The sequence below is a fragment of the Nannobrachium achirus genome (assembly GCF_963921795.1).
Source record: "Nannobrachium achirus genome assembly, chromosome: 4".
NCBI lineage: Eukaryota > Metazoa > Chordata > Actinopteri > Myctophiformes > Myctophidae > Nannobrachium > Nannobrachium achirus.
Window position 1 is genome coordinate 8843183 of NC_137813.1, and position 13600 is coordinate 8856782.

The following is a 13600-nucleotide window of genomic DNA, read 5'->3' on the forward strand; positions in this document are numbered from 1 at the left end:
GGTGCTATTTATATCAAGTTAATTTCATCAAGCGTCACGCAAAGCTTGGCCAATGTGACCCTGGGCGTACAACAAACGTGCTCTTTGTGCCAAGATGTAGGCCAGATGTAGGCCACGCTTCAGAGCCCGGACAAAGCCAGATGTTGGAGCTTAGATCCCTCCATGAGCACTGCTTTATTTTTTTGTAGGACCATGGATCTACAATCCCAAGATTCAAAGTTATCGGCCAAAAGGTGAAGCAGCCTGTTATAGCTCCACATGATCCAATTTCTTGTGTGTGTGGTGGAGAGGGAGAGGGGGAGGGGGGGGGGCATAACCTCTGCCTTACCGCCTCCAGGCCTTACATAAAAAGACGTTTTTGGAGAAACGTGTCGGTGTGGGGGTCTGTACTGCGTGGCAAGGTCCATCATGTCCATGTTTAGATGGTGTGATTTGTGTACAGTCTACAGGGACTGGATGATAAATGACACGTGGGCAGACCAATAAATGACACGTGGGCAGACCAATAGAGGAGTTTCAGTAATACCAACGATGGGAGCATGTCGCTGTAACTACATGTGATCTTTTCGACTCTAACCCTAACCTCCGTGGAGTGAGTCGCTAACCCTCCGGTCGAAATGATGGTCGTTCGAAAGAGCGCGATTTTACCACCAACCTTGCTCCGTGGTTCTAAACGGATGATAACCTTGCTGCGTAGGAGGAGGACCGAGCCGCTCCCCGGAACGATATGGACTGTTCCTGTTCAGCTCCGCCTCGCCCTCCTTCTGGATCTCCTGGATGATTCGCTCGTCGTCCTGCGCGGAGTTGGTGTGGACTGAGCACTTGTGACATTGACCGCAGAGCTTGCCTGGCGAGTGCACGTGCTGGCAGAAGTGCTCGTAGCCGCCGATGGGCTCTCTGCACAGGTAGCACATGCTGGCGCCACAGCGGCACGTTATGCGGTTGCAGCCCTCAATCTTGACCAGGCCCGTACCGCACTTCACACACTTCCTCACGCGCGCCGCCGTCATGCGCTCCTCAAACCGCACCCTGGTCTTGTCCATCTCCACCACCTGCTCACATGTCTTTCCAACGTGCTGCTCCCATCGGATGTGACACTTCCTACAGCTCTCCTTGCAGCATTGGGGGTTGGGACAGCTGAACTGCAATATGTCTTTCTCCAACAAGGCTGGGAAGTTGCAGGATGGACACCGCACTAGTTCGTCACCGCAGGCGGCAGCGACCGCTTCCTCTGCTTGTCTCTCATAGTATTTACACAGGATTTTCTCTGGCAGGACTTTCTCCAGTTCACGCACTGGGTATGAGCAGGTACACCCACCCTCCATGCAGCTCAGCTCTGACCGTCCAGAGCCAAAGACTGCCTCCTGAGCGTATTTAACCAGGCACTCTTTACAGAAGAGGTGACCGTCCGAACACTGGGTCATCTTCTCAAACACAAACTCTCCATAGCAGCAGCAACACTCTATCAGCTGGCTGTCCTCTTTATATTCATCCTCATTGACCTGCTGTGCCAGCAGGAAGTCCTCATGCTCTGCCCACTGCTTGAACTGCTTGAGCTCCCTCTGAAGGGAGGCTTCCAGGGTTTCATCGGTCTCTAAACGGTTTCTTCTACGGTCGCTTTTAAGAAACCGCATTCTCTTGTTGATTTTCACTGAACCGTGCTCAAACTGGAAATCTATGAAGCAGTGTCCGGAGGACGTGCTACTCTGTCGCCTCTTTCCTGAAAGGTTGCCTGATTTCTTCAGCGCTTCAGATAAGGTCTTGCGTGTGAGTGCATAGTGTCCCTTGAGAGCGTTGAGAGCCCATTTGATGTCTTGACACCAGAGCATGGGGAAGTCAAACATCAGCAGGCGGACAGCCTGCTCCAGGGCCTCTCCTCCCACCGTCTCCAGCTTGCTGTAGTCAAACAGGTCCTCAGTCCCCCAAGTCTGAATCCCTCCGGATGCTAGCAGGATGCTGGTGGGAACTGCTGTGGCCGCTGCATCCTCTCTCCTGGAAAACGCTAAATTCCACAGGTTATTAATTGACTGGCCAAGTCCACTGTAGAAAACCCCCGTAGGGTTGGCCCACTCTTGGTTCGGCACCGGAACCGAGGTTGCTGCTGGAGCCCACATGAGTCTTCCTCAGAGAGTTCGGTCTGTAGTAGCAGGATTGATGCTGGAGACGCAGAGGGTACGTACGGCACAGGAGGATGAATATATTTTAGTATTTTCACAAAGTATTTTCTCAAAGCAACTATCCCAGCACTGCAAGTACTCCTCAGTCAGTCTGACTGACACACTTTCTTGCAGTGAAGTTATATTCAGCCAAGAACATTGTCCAACACAAAAAAAAGTGGTGGATAATGATGCAAGACAGGGATGATGTCAGTGTGGAACTCCATATTCAGGTAAGATTAACATACTCTGAGTCTGATTGGATCAGACGTGTGGCACTCTGATGCGGGGAGGGACTTCCTTGGCCTGCTGGAGCAGTGTGCACATGTGCACAAGTTGCACAACACATTGACCCTTTCCTGCCTAGGAATGCAGCTCATTATTAGTGTGGTTGCAGGAAGCAGAAAAATGATTACGGTCAACATAGCCAATCAGGAAGCAGCATTCTCTGTGACGTCACCATTATATAGAGTTAAGCCCTTTGCACACAGGCGCGTTTAACCGCACGGATAAAACGGACAATATAATTTTTTGAAAAGAAAACAATGATTCTCTATGACCTCATGCACACCGGCTCCGAATTAGCCGTGCGACGAGTGGCTGCCGCTGTGCGTTTTTTTCTCGAATCGAAACCAGTTCGATTCGTGCATCTTGTCGCATGCGGTAAAAAAACTCATCACTCCTTTTATGACTCCTTTTTGGATCCGCAGCGCCGATTCCGCACAGCCTTGCACACCAAATCCAATGCGTTGTATTCATGCCGCAAACGAAAAAAAACGCAACTGTCCTGTGTGCAAAGGGCTTAAGTCTAGAAACTTTTGTAAAACCTAAAAATGCTATCTAGCTTTCATGTATGGTCATCAAGGGTAGGCGAGTGTTACGGTAAGTGCTATGGGCCTACAGTAGGTGGAGTCTGAAGAGGTGAGTCTTCAGGCCACGGCGGAAGCTAGGGAGTGAGTCTGTATAGTTTTAAGTGTGACATGGAGTTTATTCCACAGTTTGGGGGCCAGGAGGGTGAATTGTCTAGGCAGAGTGAATTTTTGTCCTGGGGTTTTTAGCTAGGGTTCGGTGTTAGCTGATCTGAGTGAACGGGTGGGGTTGTAGGGACTGATCAGGCTTTGGAGGTATTGAGGTGCCATACCTTTAACTGCTTTGAAGGCCAGCATCAGTGTTTTGACTGGTTGGCTTACTCTCCTTCAAAACCACTGCAATTCACAGTATTCAGTATCCAAAGCATGCAATCAATGTGTGGGGTGTTGCACCAAATTCTGGGCCCTGGCTACAAGGATTCACTGCGGGCCCCCCATGAATGTTCATGGGTTCATGGGTTTAACCCATTTAGACAGGGAATGTACATATTATTTTGTGCTTTAACTGTTGTAAAATAGCAGATATACAGGCTCACAGGCTGGCGGGCTTGTAGAGCTGCTATTTTTGAAAAATCTTGAACATTTGTGCGAGTCTTTGAATATTTCAAATCCTTCTAAGGTTTTTTGAAAAACCTATGTTTCTATGTGTCAGTGGTGCTCAAAGGACCCCCAACATGAATTAAATGTATTTGGCCACGGAACCCCATCTCAAAATATTTAGTTCCTGGGATCCCCCAGAAGCAAAATTTGAGTTACAAATGTTCGCTTAAAAAAAATACATATAGGCCTATTCAAAGATTTGCACACATTCTCACGACGTTTCAAAAAATAGCAGATCTACAAGCTCGCAGCGTGGCACAGAGTGCCGCGCTGTGAGCTTGTATATCTGCAATTTTTTTCAATAGCTAAAGTATAAAATAATTAAGGCCCCTCCACCCTGGGCCCTATAGTAACTCAGTCCTCCACCTTGGGCCCTATAGTAACTCAGTCCTCCACCCTGGGCCCTATAGTAACTCAGTCCTCCACCTTGGGCCCTATAGTAACTCAGTCCTCCACCTTGGGCCCTATAGTAACTCAGTCCCACTGTGCTGCAGGGTGTTTGTGCTGGTGCTGGTGGTGGTGTCCGTGGCGTGGATCCCGGTGGTCCAGGCCAGCCAGGGGGGCCAGCTGTTCATCTACATCCAGTCCATCAGCACCTACCTGCAGCCCCCCGTCTCCATCGTGTTCCTGATGGGATGCTTCTGGAAGAGGACCAATGAGAAGGCAAGCTGTTCTTTTAACTACTTCAACACTCCCCAAAAGGCATATTGTGACCACATGTCAACATGTGCCTCGAACAGGGGTCATCAATATGTCCGTACACTAGGGCATTCACCAAATATTAGAATATGTGAATATTCGAATATCAAAGTCACTATTCGACATTGTTCACCGAAGTCGAATATTCGCTTATTTCTTTTTTTAATTATTGTTTTGTCTTTAAAAATATATATATATATATTTCTTCATGGTTTATAAAGCTTGGCTAGATAGGAAGCCATAACAACCCTGACAAGCACTTGGAATTGTAGGTATTACATTTAATGTGACTCAGTTCCGCAGATAAATATTGTGAAAATAGCAGATCTACATTGAGAGGCGTTGTGAGCATTGAGATCGGCTATTTTCACAATGTCCGCCTCTTGCTTACTTAATATTTGACAGTTTGGCCAGTTTGGCCAGTCCTGTCGAATATTCGACTATTCGAATACTTTGAGGTCGAATAATTCGAATACTAAAAATCACTATTCGTGAATGCCCTACCGTACACGGACAAATACAGTATGTCCGTGGCAAGACCTGGTCATGTCTGTGGAACATTTTAGATCTCCATTGCAGGGTGCTTTCTGGGGCCTCCATTAACACTGTTCCCTTCCCTCCATTGCAAGGTGCTTTCTGGGGCCTCCATTAACACTGTTCCCTGCTCCATTGCAGGGTGCTTTCTGGGGCCTCCATTAACACTGTTCCCTTCCCTCCATTGCAGGGTGCTTTCTGGGGCCTGCATTAACACTGTTCCCTTCCCTCCATTGCAGGGTGCTTTCTGGGGCCTGCATTAACACTGTTCCCTTCCCTCCATTGCAGGGTGCTTTCTGGGGCCTCCATTAACACTGTTCCCTTCCCTCCATTGCAGGGTGCTTTCTGGGGCCTGCATTAACACTGTTCCCTTCCCTCCATTGCAGGGTGCTTTCTGGGGCCTACATTAACACTGTTCCCTTCCCTCCATTGCAGGGTGCTTTCTGGGGCCTGGCCCTGGGCCTGCCGGTGGGCTGCGTGCGCATGGTGCTGGACTTCGTCTACCCCACCCCGCTGTGCTACCAGCAGGACAGCAGGCCAGAGGTGGTGCGCAGCGTCCACTACCTGTACTTCTCCACCTTGCTGTCCTTCCTCACCCTGGCCGTGGTGGTGGTGATCAGCCTGGCGACAGAGAAGCCCCGCCCCGAGCAGGTGAGTGGTGATGAGAAGCCCCGCCCCGAGCAGGTGAGTGCTGGTGAGAAGCCCCGACCCGAGCAGGTGAGTGGTGGTGAGAAGCCCTACCCAGAGCAGGTGATTGCTGGTAAAAAGCCCTGCCCAGAGCAGGTGAGTGCTGGTGAGAAGCCCCGCCCAGAGCAGCACACAGTAGGCAGTTTAAGCTTTGCGATTTTCAAGACGGCAACGCCAGGCGGAACACGGCTGCTATGACGTAATCGCCGTAGCAGTTGAAATTGGTAAGCAATCAGCTGTCAGCCTTTTACTGAACGCTTTGGTTCCTATGGCGACGCCTCTATACAGCAGACGTTTTAGGCGCTACGTTGAAAGGGACCTTCAGGCTTAGTACAGACGGCTGCGACGGCTGGCAGGTTCATCTATCGAGCGCTGATCATTTCCGTTTACCGTTGCTATCTGCCGTAGCCGTCATTTGCTTAAAGTCGCTTATTCTGGCCCCAGCGTTATATTTCTGAACCTGTGAAAGTGAAAAACACTGCCCCCTAGTGTTGGGTATTTAAGCCCTCAAGTGTTGAAATTCCTCATTCCTCACCCAGACACAGAGAGGGAAGGAGTGTTATGCTGCCACTGCTCTCTATGTGTTTTCTTGAATGTTGCCCTTGATTCCGGCACAATCTGTAAGTTCATGTACCTCTGTTCTATAGTTATGCTTTATTTCTCTATATCATGTTGTTTTGGGGGTTTAATTCATGTTTAAGGGGACATTTCATGGTGTTTAAAAAGTTTGTTTGGTGAATGTACACACCTGGCCTAATCAGCTGCCTGTGCCCAGTGAGGGCTTAATTGAAAGCAATTGTGTTGTCATGGTGACCCCTTTGATGTTTGCCTGCCTGTGCTCTGTGCCTGTGTGCTGTTTAGATGAGAAGTGTTGTTGGAGTTGTACTGTATGTCAGTTCATTATTCAGTATGATTCATATTTTCTGTATTTCTGTGCTTATTTACAGTTTCACAAAGTAAAGAGTTCCATAAGAAACTGAAGAACTGTCTCTCAGTGTTTCTTTGCATGGGATTAAACTGTTTAACTCCCTGTCAAGGCTGACCTAAGAGCTAAGGACAGTAGATCGCTAGTAGCTTCTGGCCAGAGGCACTGAACTAGACTCTAAGTTGGTTAACATGAGATAATGTTTATTACACTATACTAGTCCATATAGCTGACAGAGGTTTCTTAAATGTATCATAGGATTGAAAACATTGATTCGAAAGTTGACCGGTGAAGAATATATTTTGTGTTTGTGCTTTGTTGACGCAGGTCAGTCGTCTCACCTGGTTCACCAGGATGGACCCGGTGGTGGAGGAGAAGCTGGCGGAGGTCTTCACGGTGGAGGAGGAAGACGTGGAGGCGTCAGGAGAAAGACCCTCGCAGACCACCAGGGATAAGACGGAACAGGGAAGGAACAATGGAACAACAACACACCGTCAGAGGACAGGTGGGTGTTCTACTTTTCAGTTATTCCCACTGTTAGACACTTTAAACCTGGTGTCCCTATATGTTTTCTGACATTGCTTTCTATTCCTGGAAGGTTAGCAATGTCGCCGGTTCAATTCCCGATACGGACGACCTTTGCCACATGTCACTCCCCGTCTCTCCCCCCATTTCCTGTCAGTCTACTGTCCTATCCAATAAAGACATGAAAGCATAAAAAAAAAATCAAACATCGGTTCGAAGTGAAGCGGTGAATTTTTATTCTATGTGTTCTAGAGCTATGAAATCTGCGTTCTAGATCTATACATTCTGTGTTCTAGATCTATACTTTCTTTGTGCTTTAGTTCTATATTTTTATGAATTCTGAATGGATGGATGATTTTGTCTGGAGGGCCAAATTGTCATGTGAAGCTTGACCAATCCTCAATTCTGCATGCACGGGACATGTACGGGACAGAAAAAATTGACCAAATTGACCAAGGGACATGTACGGGACAGACAAAGCCACTCCTTGGAAGCGGCTTTCACCGCTAAAAAAAAAAAAAAATCTACTTTGACGCGTAGTTGTTCTTTTCGATGCCTTGAAGCTTGTTAACCATTTCCACGTTTCAAACGTTCTTCCTCCTTCCATAGACTCTGCCTCTTCCGTGGTCAGTGTCCAGAGCCAATCCAAGCTGACCGCTGCCATCTACTGGCTGTGTGGGATGGAGCAGCGGAGGGCTGGCCAGGAGGACGGAGCGCCTCCACCTCCTGCTCCACCAGGGGGCGCCATCCACTCCCTGGAGGAGGAGCCTTGTCTGAGACACCTGGTCAACGCCAACCTCATCATCAGCCTCTCCGTGTCCGTCTTCATCATCGCTTACTGGGCTTAGCTGAACACAGCCATTAAAGGGAAATACTATGTCAAAACTATGTCAAACTATGTCATTAATATAGGCCTACCTGAGGGTTGTAAGTCCCCCCCCCCCCTTCTGTGTTGCCTAGAACTTGAGGATTGATTGTGGGGTCATGTGATCAGTGACATCATGAAGATGTACTCTTTCATTTAAACCAGTGACCATCATTTAAACCAGTGACCATTAGTAGTTATATTGTGTGTTTTAGTTGCATAACTTAGCCACTAGGGGGGGCTTTTACAGTGGGGCTTTGCGGCAGTCTATTCATCTATAAGAGGGCCTATTTTTTTCCCATTGAATACTGTGTGTGTGTGTGTGTGTGTGTGTGTGTGTGTGTGTGTGTGTGTGTGTGTGTGTGTGTGTGTGTGTGTGTGTGTGTGTGTGTGTGTGTGTGTGTGTGTGTGTATTATACCTCTATGGGTATTCTGTAAATGAACAGCCTACAATACATGATCATGCCTACAGCACCATGCAAAAGCATCAAAAGCAGCAGATTTGCAAGCTCAAAACGTGGCGTGAAATGAGGCGCTTTGAGCTTGTAGATCTGCTACTTTTGAATTTGAAGTAACAGTTTTGGACCTGTATGAGGTTTCTTACCCTTAATGACTTGAATCAGACACACATAGATGGTCTTCATATTCTGGAGGACCATATATTTTTTGGATGAATTTCTAATACAGTGGTGCCTTTGATTTTAGATTAAAAGAAATGTTTTGTTTGTTTTTAGTTTTTAATTGAAATGCACTGTTTGAACACTTCCATTATTTATTTAACTGATCAACAACAATAATTAAATGATATACATTGTAAATAAAGTGTTTTACAAATCAACATTCCCTATAGACTCTCTCTGTCTCTATTAGCTATGGGGATGGCGGTGGATCAGTGGCTGGAGGAGGCGTGCGTGACCGCTGTGGGAATCAACCCCGGTTCGATTCCCGGCGGCCTCCTGGTGGGTTGATGCAACATTCAAGGATGTGGCCCGCAGCACTCGTGTGGCACAGTGGGTAACGTGCATGCCCACCACGGACCACACGGAGGTTGTGAGTTGGAATCCATAGAAGTGCATCCGGCTTTGTCGAGCACCTACAGTATATCTGGGGTGTCCAAACCTTTTTCAAAGGGGGCCACATTAGAAAATATGAAAACACCAAAGGCAGGCTTACCTAGGGCCGACTATATCTCCTGACATAAATGCATCGCATTTAAATGATTTTATTTAATATTTAATAACCATTGTCTTTTGTGTGTGCTCTGAACAAAACACAAATAACTCATGCAAGGTAAAAAAATACAATAAAATAGCCTTTCTTTGGCCCGTTCGTCTCATTTGAGAATGAGACGACAGGGAACATCCTGACAAATTATACCCTATGAAAATATTTTTGTTTGCCGGTGCTGGCGGGCCTTTTATAATACAATTTAGGAATGAAGCTGTGGGCAGTATAAAATGTGTCCTCTGGCCGCATTTGGTCCCCGGGCCGCACTGTGGACACCCCTGGCCTATACGAACACTATTGGCCCGTGTTTGGGAGAGGGAAGCCAAGCAGGGAGGAGGGTGATATCACTGCATGTGCGTGTGGTATACGCAATTGACCGATCGCTATGCCCCTCCTAAAGCCGTGCTTGCCCAATGCCACGTTTAGCGACAGGTTACTAAGGCGGGTGCCTTGGCAAGCTGCCATGGCGGCGTGCAGCAATAGCACCCAGCTGCAGACTAACCTGCCACAAACAAACGCACGTCCAGGAAGAAAACAATAGTCTATACTAAAGTCAGATTAACATACAGTACACAAGTTTTACCAGTTATATTTTCTCATGAAGTGCTCCTAAATTATTCCCGTGGGTTTGTGTAGGTCAGTGCAATCCGTTCTGTTTTTGTTTCAGTGTTTGTGACACGGAAGCGAGTGGGTGGGACGTTCGCGAACGAATCGAGTCTGTTGAACGACTCTTTGAAATGAACGATATGATTCGGTTCACAGTAGGGAGCCGTTCCTTTCTAATGAACAGTGGTGGGAAAGGTACTACATGTCTTTACTTAGGTAAACATATCAATACTGCAATCAAGTTTGGAATGTTATTAATGTACTAGAGTAAAAGTAAAATAGTATTGGTTTCAAAATGTACTTAAAGTACCAATATTAGAACGTACTCATTATGCAGAATGTCCTGTTTCACAGGTTTTCCAATGAGTAAAATGTAGAAAAATCATTTGCAAATAGCTGATCTACAAGCTCACAATGCATTGCAACGTGACACATTGTGAGCTTGTAGATCACCTATTTTCAAATGCCAGAAATGTATCCAATGGCAAAAATGTATCGGCCTATTTGGGTGGAAGTGATTTACAATCATAATCAAAATCTACAAAGTAACCAGTAACTAAAATGAGGCAGTCTTTTGAACGGCTCTTTGAAAGGAACGGATCTCAGAGATCCGGTTCACTTCAGAGAACCATAAATCCCATCTCTATCTAGCAGCCAGACTCGCGGTACAGCGATGCGCGCTGCCATGGCAGCTTGCCAAGTCAGCTGCGTTAGTAACCTGTTGCTAACTTGGCATTGGACAAGGACGGCTTTAGGAGGGGCATAGCGAAGGGCTAATTACGCATGTGCGTGTGGCATACACATCAGGGCATTAACGAAAAAGTCGACTGAGTCGACTTCATTACACAAGTCGACTCCCACCAGAGAAAGTCGAAAGTCAAAGTTGAAAAAATAAATCCAGCATTCAAAAAGTAGGATTGCTTATTGTCAAGAACGGAATGATACAATATTACAGTGCTACATTACATTTAGTATAACATGGTTCTATTGTGAAAATAGCAGATCTACATGCTCACAACGCCTCGGGATGCGAGGCGATGTGAGCATGTAGATCGGCTATTTTCACATTTTCTTTCTCTATATTTGACAATTTGGACAATGTTTAATTTGTCATTTTAGAGGTATTAAAAAGTCCTTAAATTGGCACTTTAGAAATGTGAAGATACCCTCTATAGTCTATACGCTTAAACTTTATGTTGGTTTGTTTACAGTTGAGTGAGAAAACAATGTTGCACATTAAGTTAATCATCTGGGGACCCCCCAAAACAATTGGAGGGTTGAGTGTGATGTGATGACGTCATCAAACAATAAAGTCGACTTCAACTCAACTTTTTACTGAGTTGATTCGACTTGCAATTAAATCACAAGTCGTTAATGTCCTAATACACATGTGCGTGTGGGCAGCTCCTGTCAGCAGGGAGTGTTACGCGGGAGCCTCCGGGAGGAGTAGGATTAAGGCTCTGCGTCCTCCCGGTGGAGGCTCCTCATTGGAAAATGAGTCAGTAGGATACAACAGCAGTGGGGAGGAATTAATTGACACAATGACAAAATTGGGGGGAAAAAGACGTAAAAAAGTACCCCCAAAAAACACCTGGTGTGAAGTGAGCGGTGCTATTTATCAGTTAATTTCATTAATTAAGCGTCCTGCGAAGCTTGGCCAATGTGACCCTGGGCGTTGTGCCAAGATGTAGGCCAGATGTAAGCCAGATGTAGGCCAGATGTAAGCCAGATGTAGGCCAGATGTAGGCCAGATGTAGGCCCCGCTTGGCGTCCCGGTCGAAGCCACATGTTGGAGCTTAGCTCCTTCCAGTAGCACCGCTCAAAAAAGGATGTAGCGTGCACAAAATGAATGGTTGAGGGTTTCTATCTACACCTGCAGCATGTGGTTGCAAACACAGTTCTAGTAGTAGCTATACCACACGCACAGTCGCACATGCCTTACCGAAGGCCATAAAGGAGTGTGGATCACTAGCATCCTTTTAAAATGCCCTGAAAAACCACTTACAGGCAGCAGCCGTTCGCAACTGGTAAAAAACCTAGCCCAACCCTACCCTCCCTGCCCCTTCCTTGTATATACTGTACATACTGATTGTTTAGACTTACTGTTACCTGCCCCTTCCTTGTATATATTGTATATACTGTACTTACTGATTGTATAGACCTACTGTTTTCTTTTTTCTTTACATATCTACTGCATAGTACTGTGTTCTATTTGTCTGTCATTCAATGTTATATGAGATACTTTAATGGTTTCCTGTTGAAATAAGCTTAGTCTTTTCATGGATCTCCTTTTAGTAGACCTTGTACCAGTGAACTGTACCGTCATGAATCTGTACATTTTCCTATGCAAACTTCTAATAAAGCCTTCAATCAATCAATCAAAAACACCACTTTTAACTTTAGTATTGACATCACTGCCACTAGAGGCCGCTATCACCCTGCGGGTCACAGAGTTACAAGCTCACAATGCCTTGTGAGCTTGTAGATCAGCTATTTTCACAACGTTTGCCTATTTCTTCTAATTTATTTTGACATGAAAACATGTGAGTGCAGCTGGTGAGAACCACTTCGGAAGCTGACAAAGAATTCCACAGTAGTTGAAGTTTAATATTCTTTATATTAATGATCTAAATCTGCATAGTAGGCTAGCCTAGTTAGTCAAAACTGTCAAATGTAAAAAAGGAAAAAAAAAGAAACGAAAAGAAAATCTCACTAGTGTGAAGTGAGCGGAGTCAGTGGACTGTATACAGAAAGTAGTACAAAAAGTAGTCAAAACATTCTTAAAATACCAAAAGTAGCCTATACTCATTATGCAGAATGTCTCATTTAAAGTTTTCAAAATGTATAATAATAATAATAATAAAATAGATCTACAAGCTCACAATTATCAAAATGCAACTGCAAGTGACGCGTTGTGAGCTTGTAGATCTGCTATTTTTATACATTTTTATACATTTTTAAACTTGTGAAACAGGACCTGGCTTCTTCTGCATAATGAGTAGCCTATCCTATCCTTCTGATCTTTTTGGTACTTTAAGTACATTTTGATAACAATACTTTTGTACTTGTCAAGTCAATTTTGAATTCCAGACTTTTGCTTGTAGAGTATTTCTAGTACATTGCAGTATTGATACTTTTACTCAAGTAAACATTTACCCCATGTAACCCACTCAAGACGAGTACATTAATTATTTCAATTTACTTTATAGCCTACTTTTAGCCTACATCTACTCCAATACATCTCATTACCCTAACCCTAACCCCTAGGGGCAAATATTGTACTTTTTACTCCACTGCGTAGACTATTATTTGACAAATTTGTTTACTTTTTGGTAGATTTAGATTAGGCTAATAATGTAAAACATTCATTAACCACTTCAGTCCTGTGGCTCATAGCAGCCAGGGGGGGGGGGGGCAGATCTAAAAGCTCACAACGCGTCGCTTGCAGTTGCATTGTGAGCTTATAGATCTGCTGTTTGCAAAACTTTTTTTTTGCTAACTTTAAATGGTGCATGAGACATTCTGCATAATGAGCACTTTTAATATAAATATATATAACTGTTGATTTTGTTGACTAAAACTATGACAAAACTTTTTGGTCGACTGCGTTTTTTTCACTGATGAAAACGAAATAAAAACACGAAAAATGTTTGTCGACTGTGTTTTTTTCACTGACGAAAACTAAAACAAAAAACAAAATAAAAACCAAGCTGTGATGACTAAAACTAAGACTAAATATATTGAAAATTTCGTCAACAAAATAAAAACTAGACGAAAACGTTAGGGAGGGACTATAGTGGAGAAGATCTGCTATTAACAGCACGCAACCAAGTGTAAAATCAGTCATTACGATGCCATCAAGGTCTGCCAAAATACATTTTAGTTGACTAAATCAACTGTTAATTTA

At 45.1% G+C, this 13600-nt stretch overlaps 2 protein-coding genes across 2 annotated transcripts in view; one reads left to right on the forward strand and one right to left on the reverse strand.

Annotated features, from left to right (window-relative positions):
• The window catches only part of slc5a11 (solute carrier family 5 member 11), a gene marked incomplete at its 3' end in the record, with an annotated part of 45610 nt that extends 37767 nt beyond the window's left edge, over positions 1–7843 (forward strand). The window contains exons 12-15 of the mRNA XM_080723008.1: positions 4120–4288; positions 5294–5509; positions 6798–6975; positions 7605–7843. Of these exons, the coding sequence (XP_080579134.1) occupies positions 4120–4288; positions 5294–5509; positions 6798–6975; positions 7605–7843 (802 nt within the window). The remainder of the gene's footprint in view (positions 1–4119; positions 4289–5293; positions 5510–6797; positions 6976–7604) is intronic.
• Positions 645–2114, reverse strand: LOC308284023 (E3 ubiquitin-protein ligase RNF216-like; the record flags this gene model as incomplete). Its single annotated transcript, XM_080724546.1, has 1 exon — positions 645–2114. One exon carries the CDS (start codon positions 2112–2114, stop codon positions 645–647), a length of 1470 nt encoding a protein of 489 aa, XP_080580672.1.
• Positions 7844–13600: the final 5757 nt, after the last annotated feature.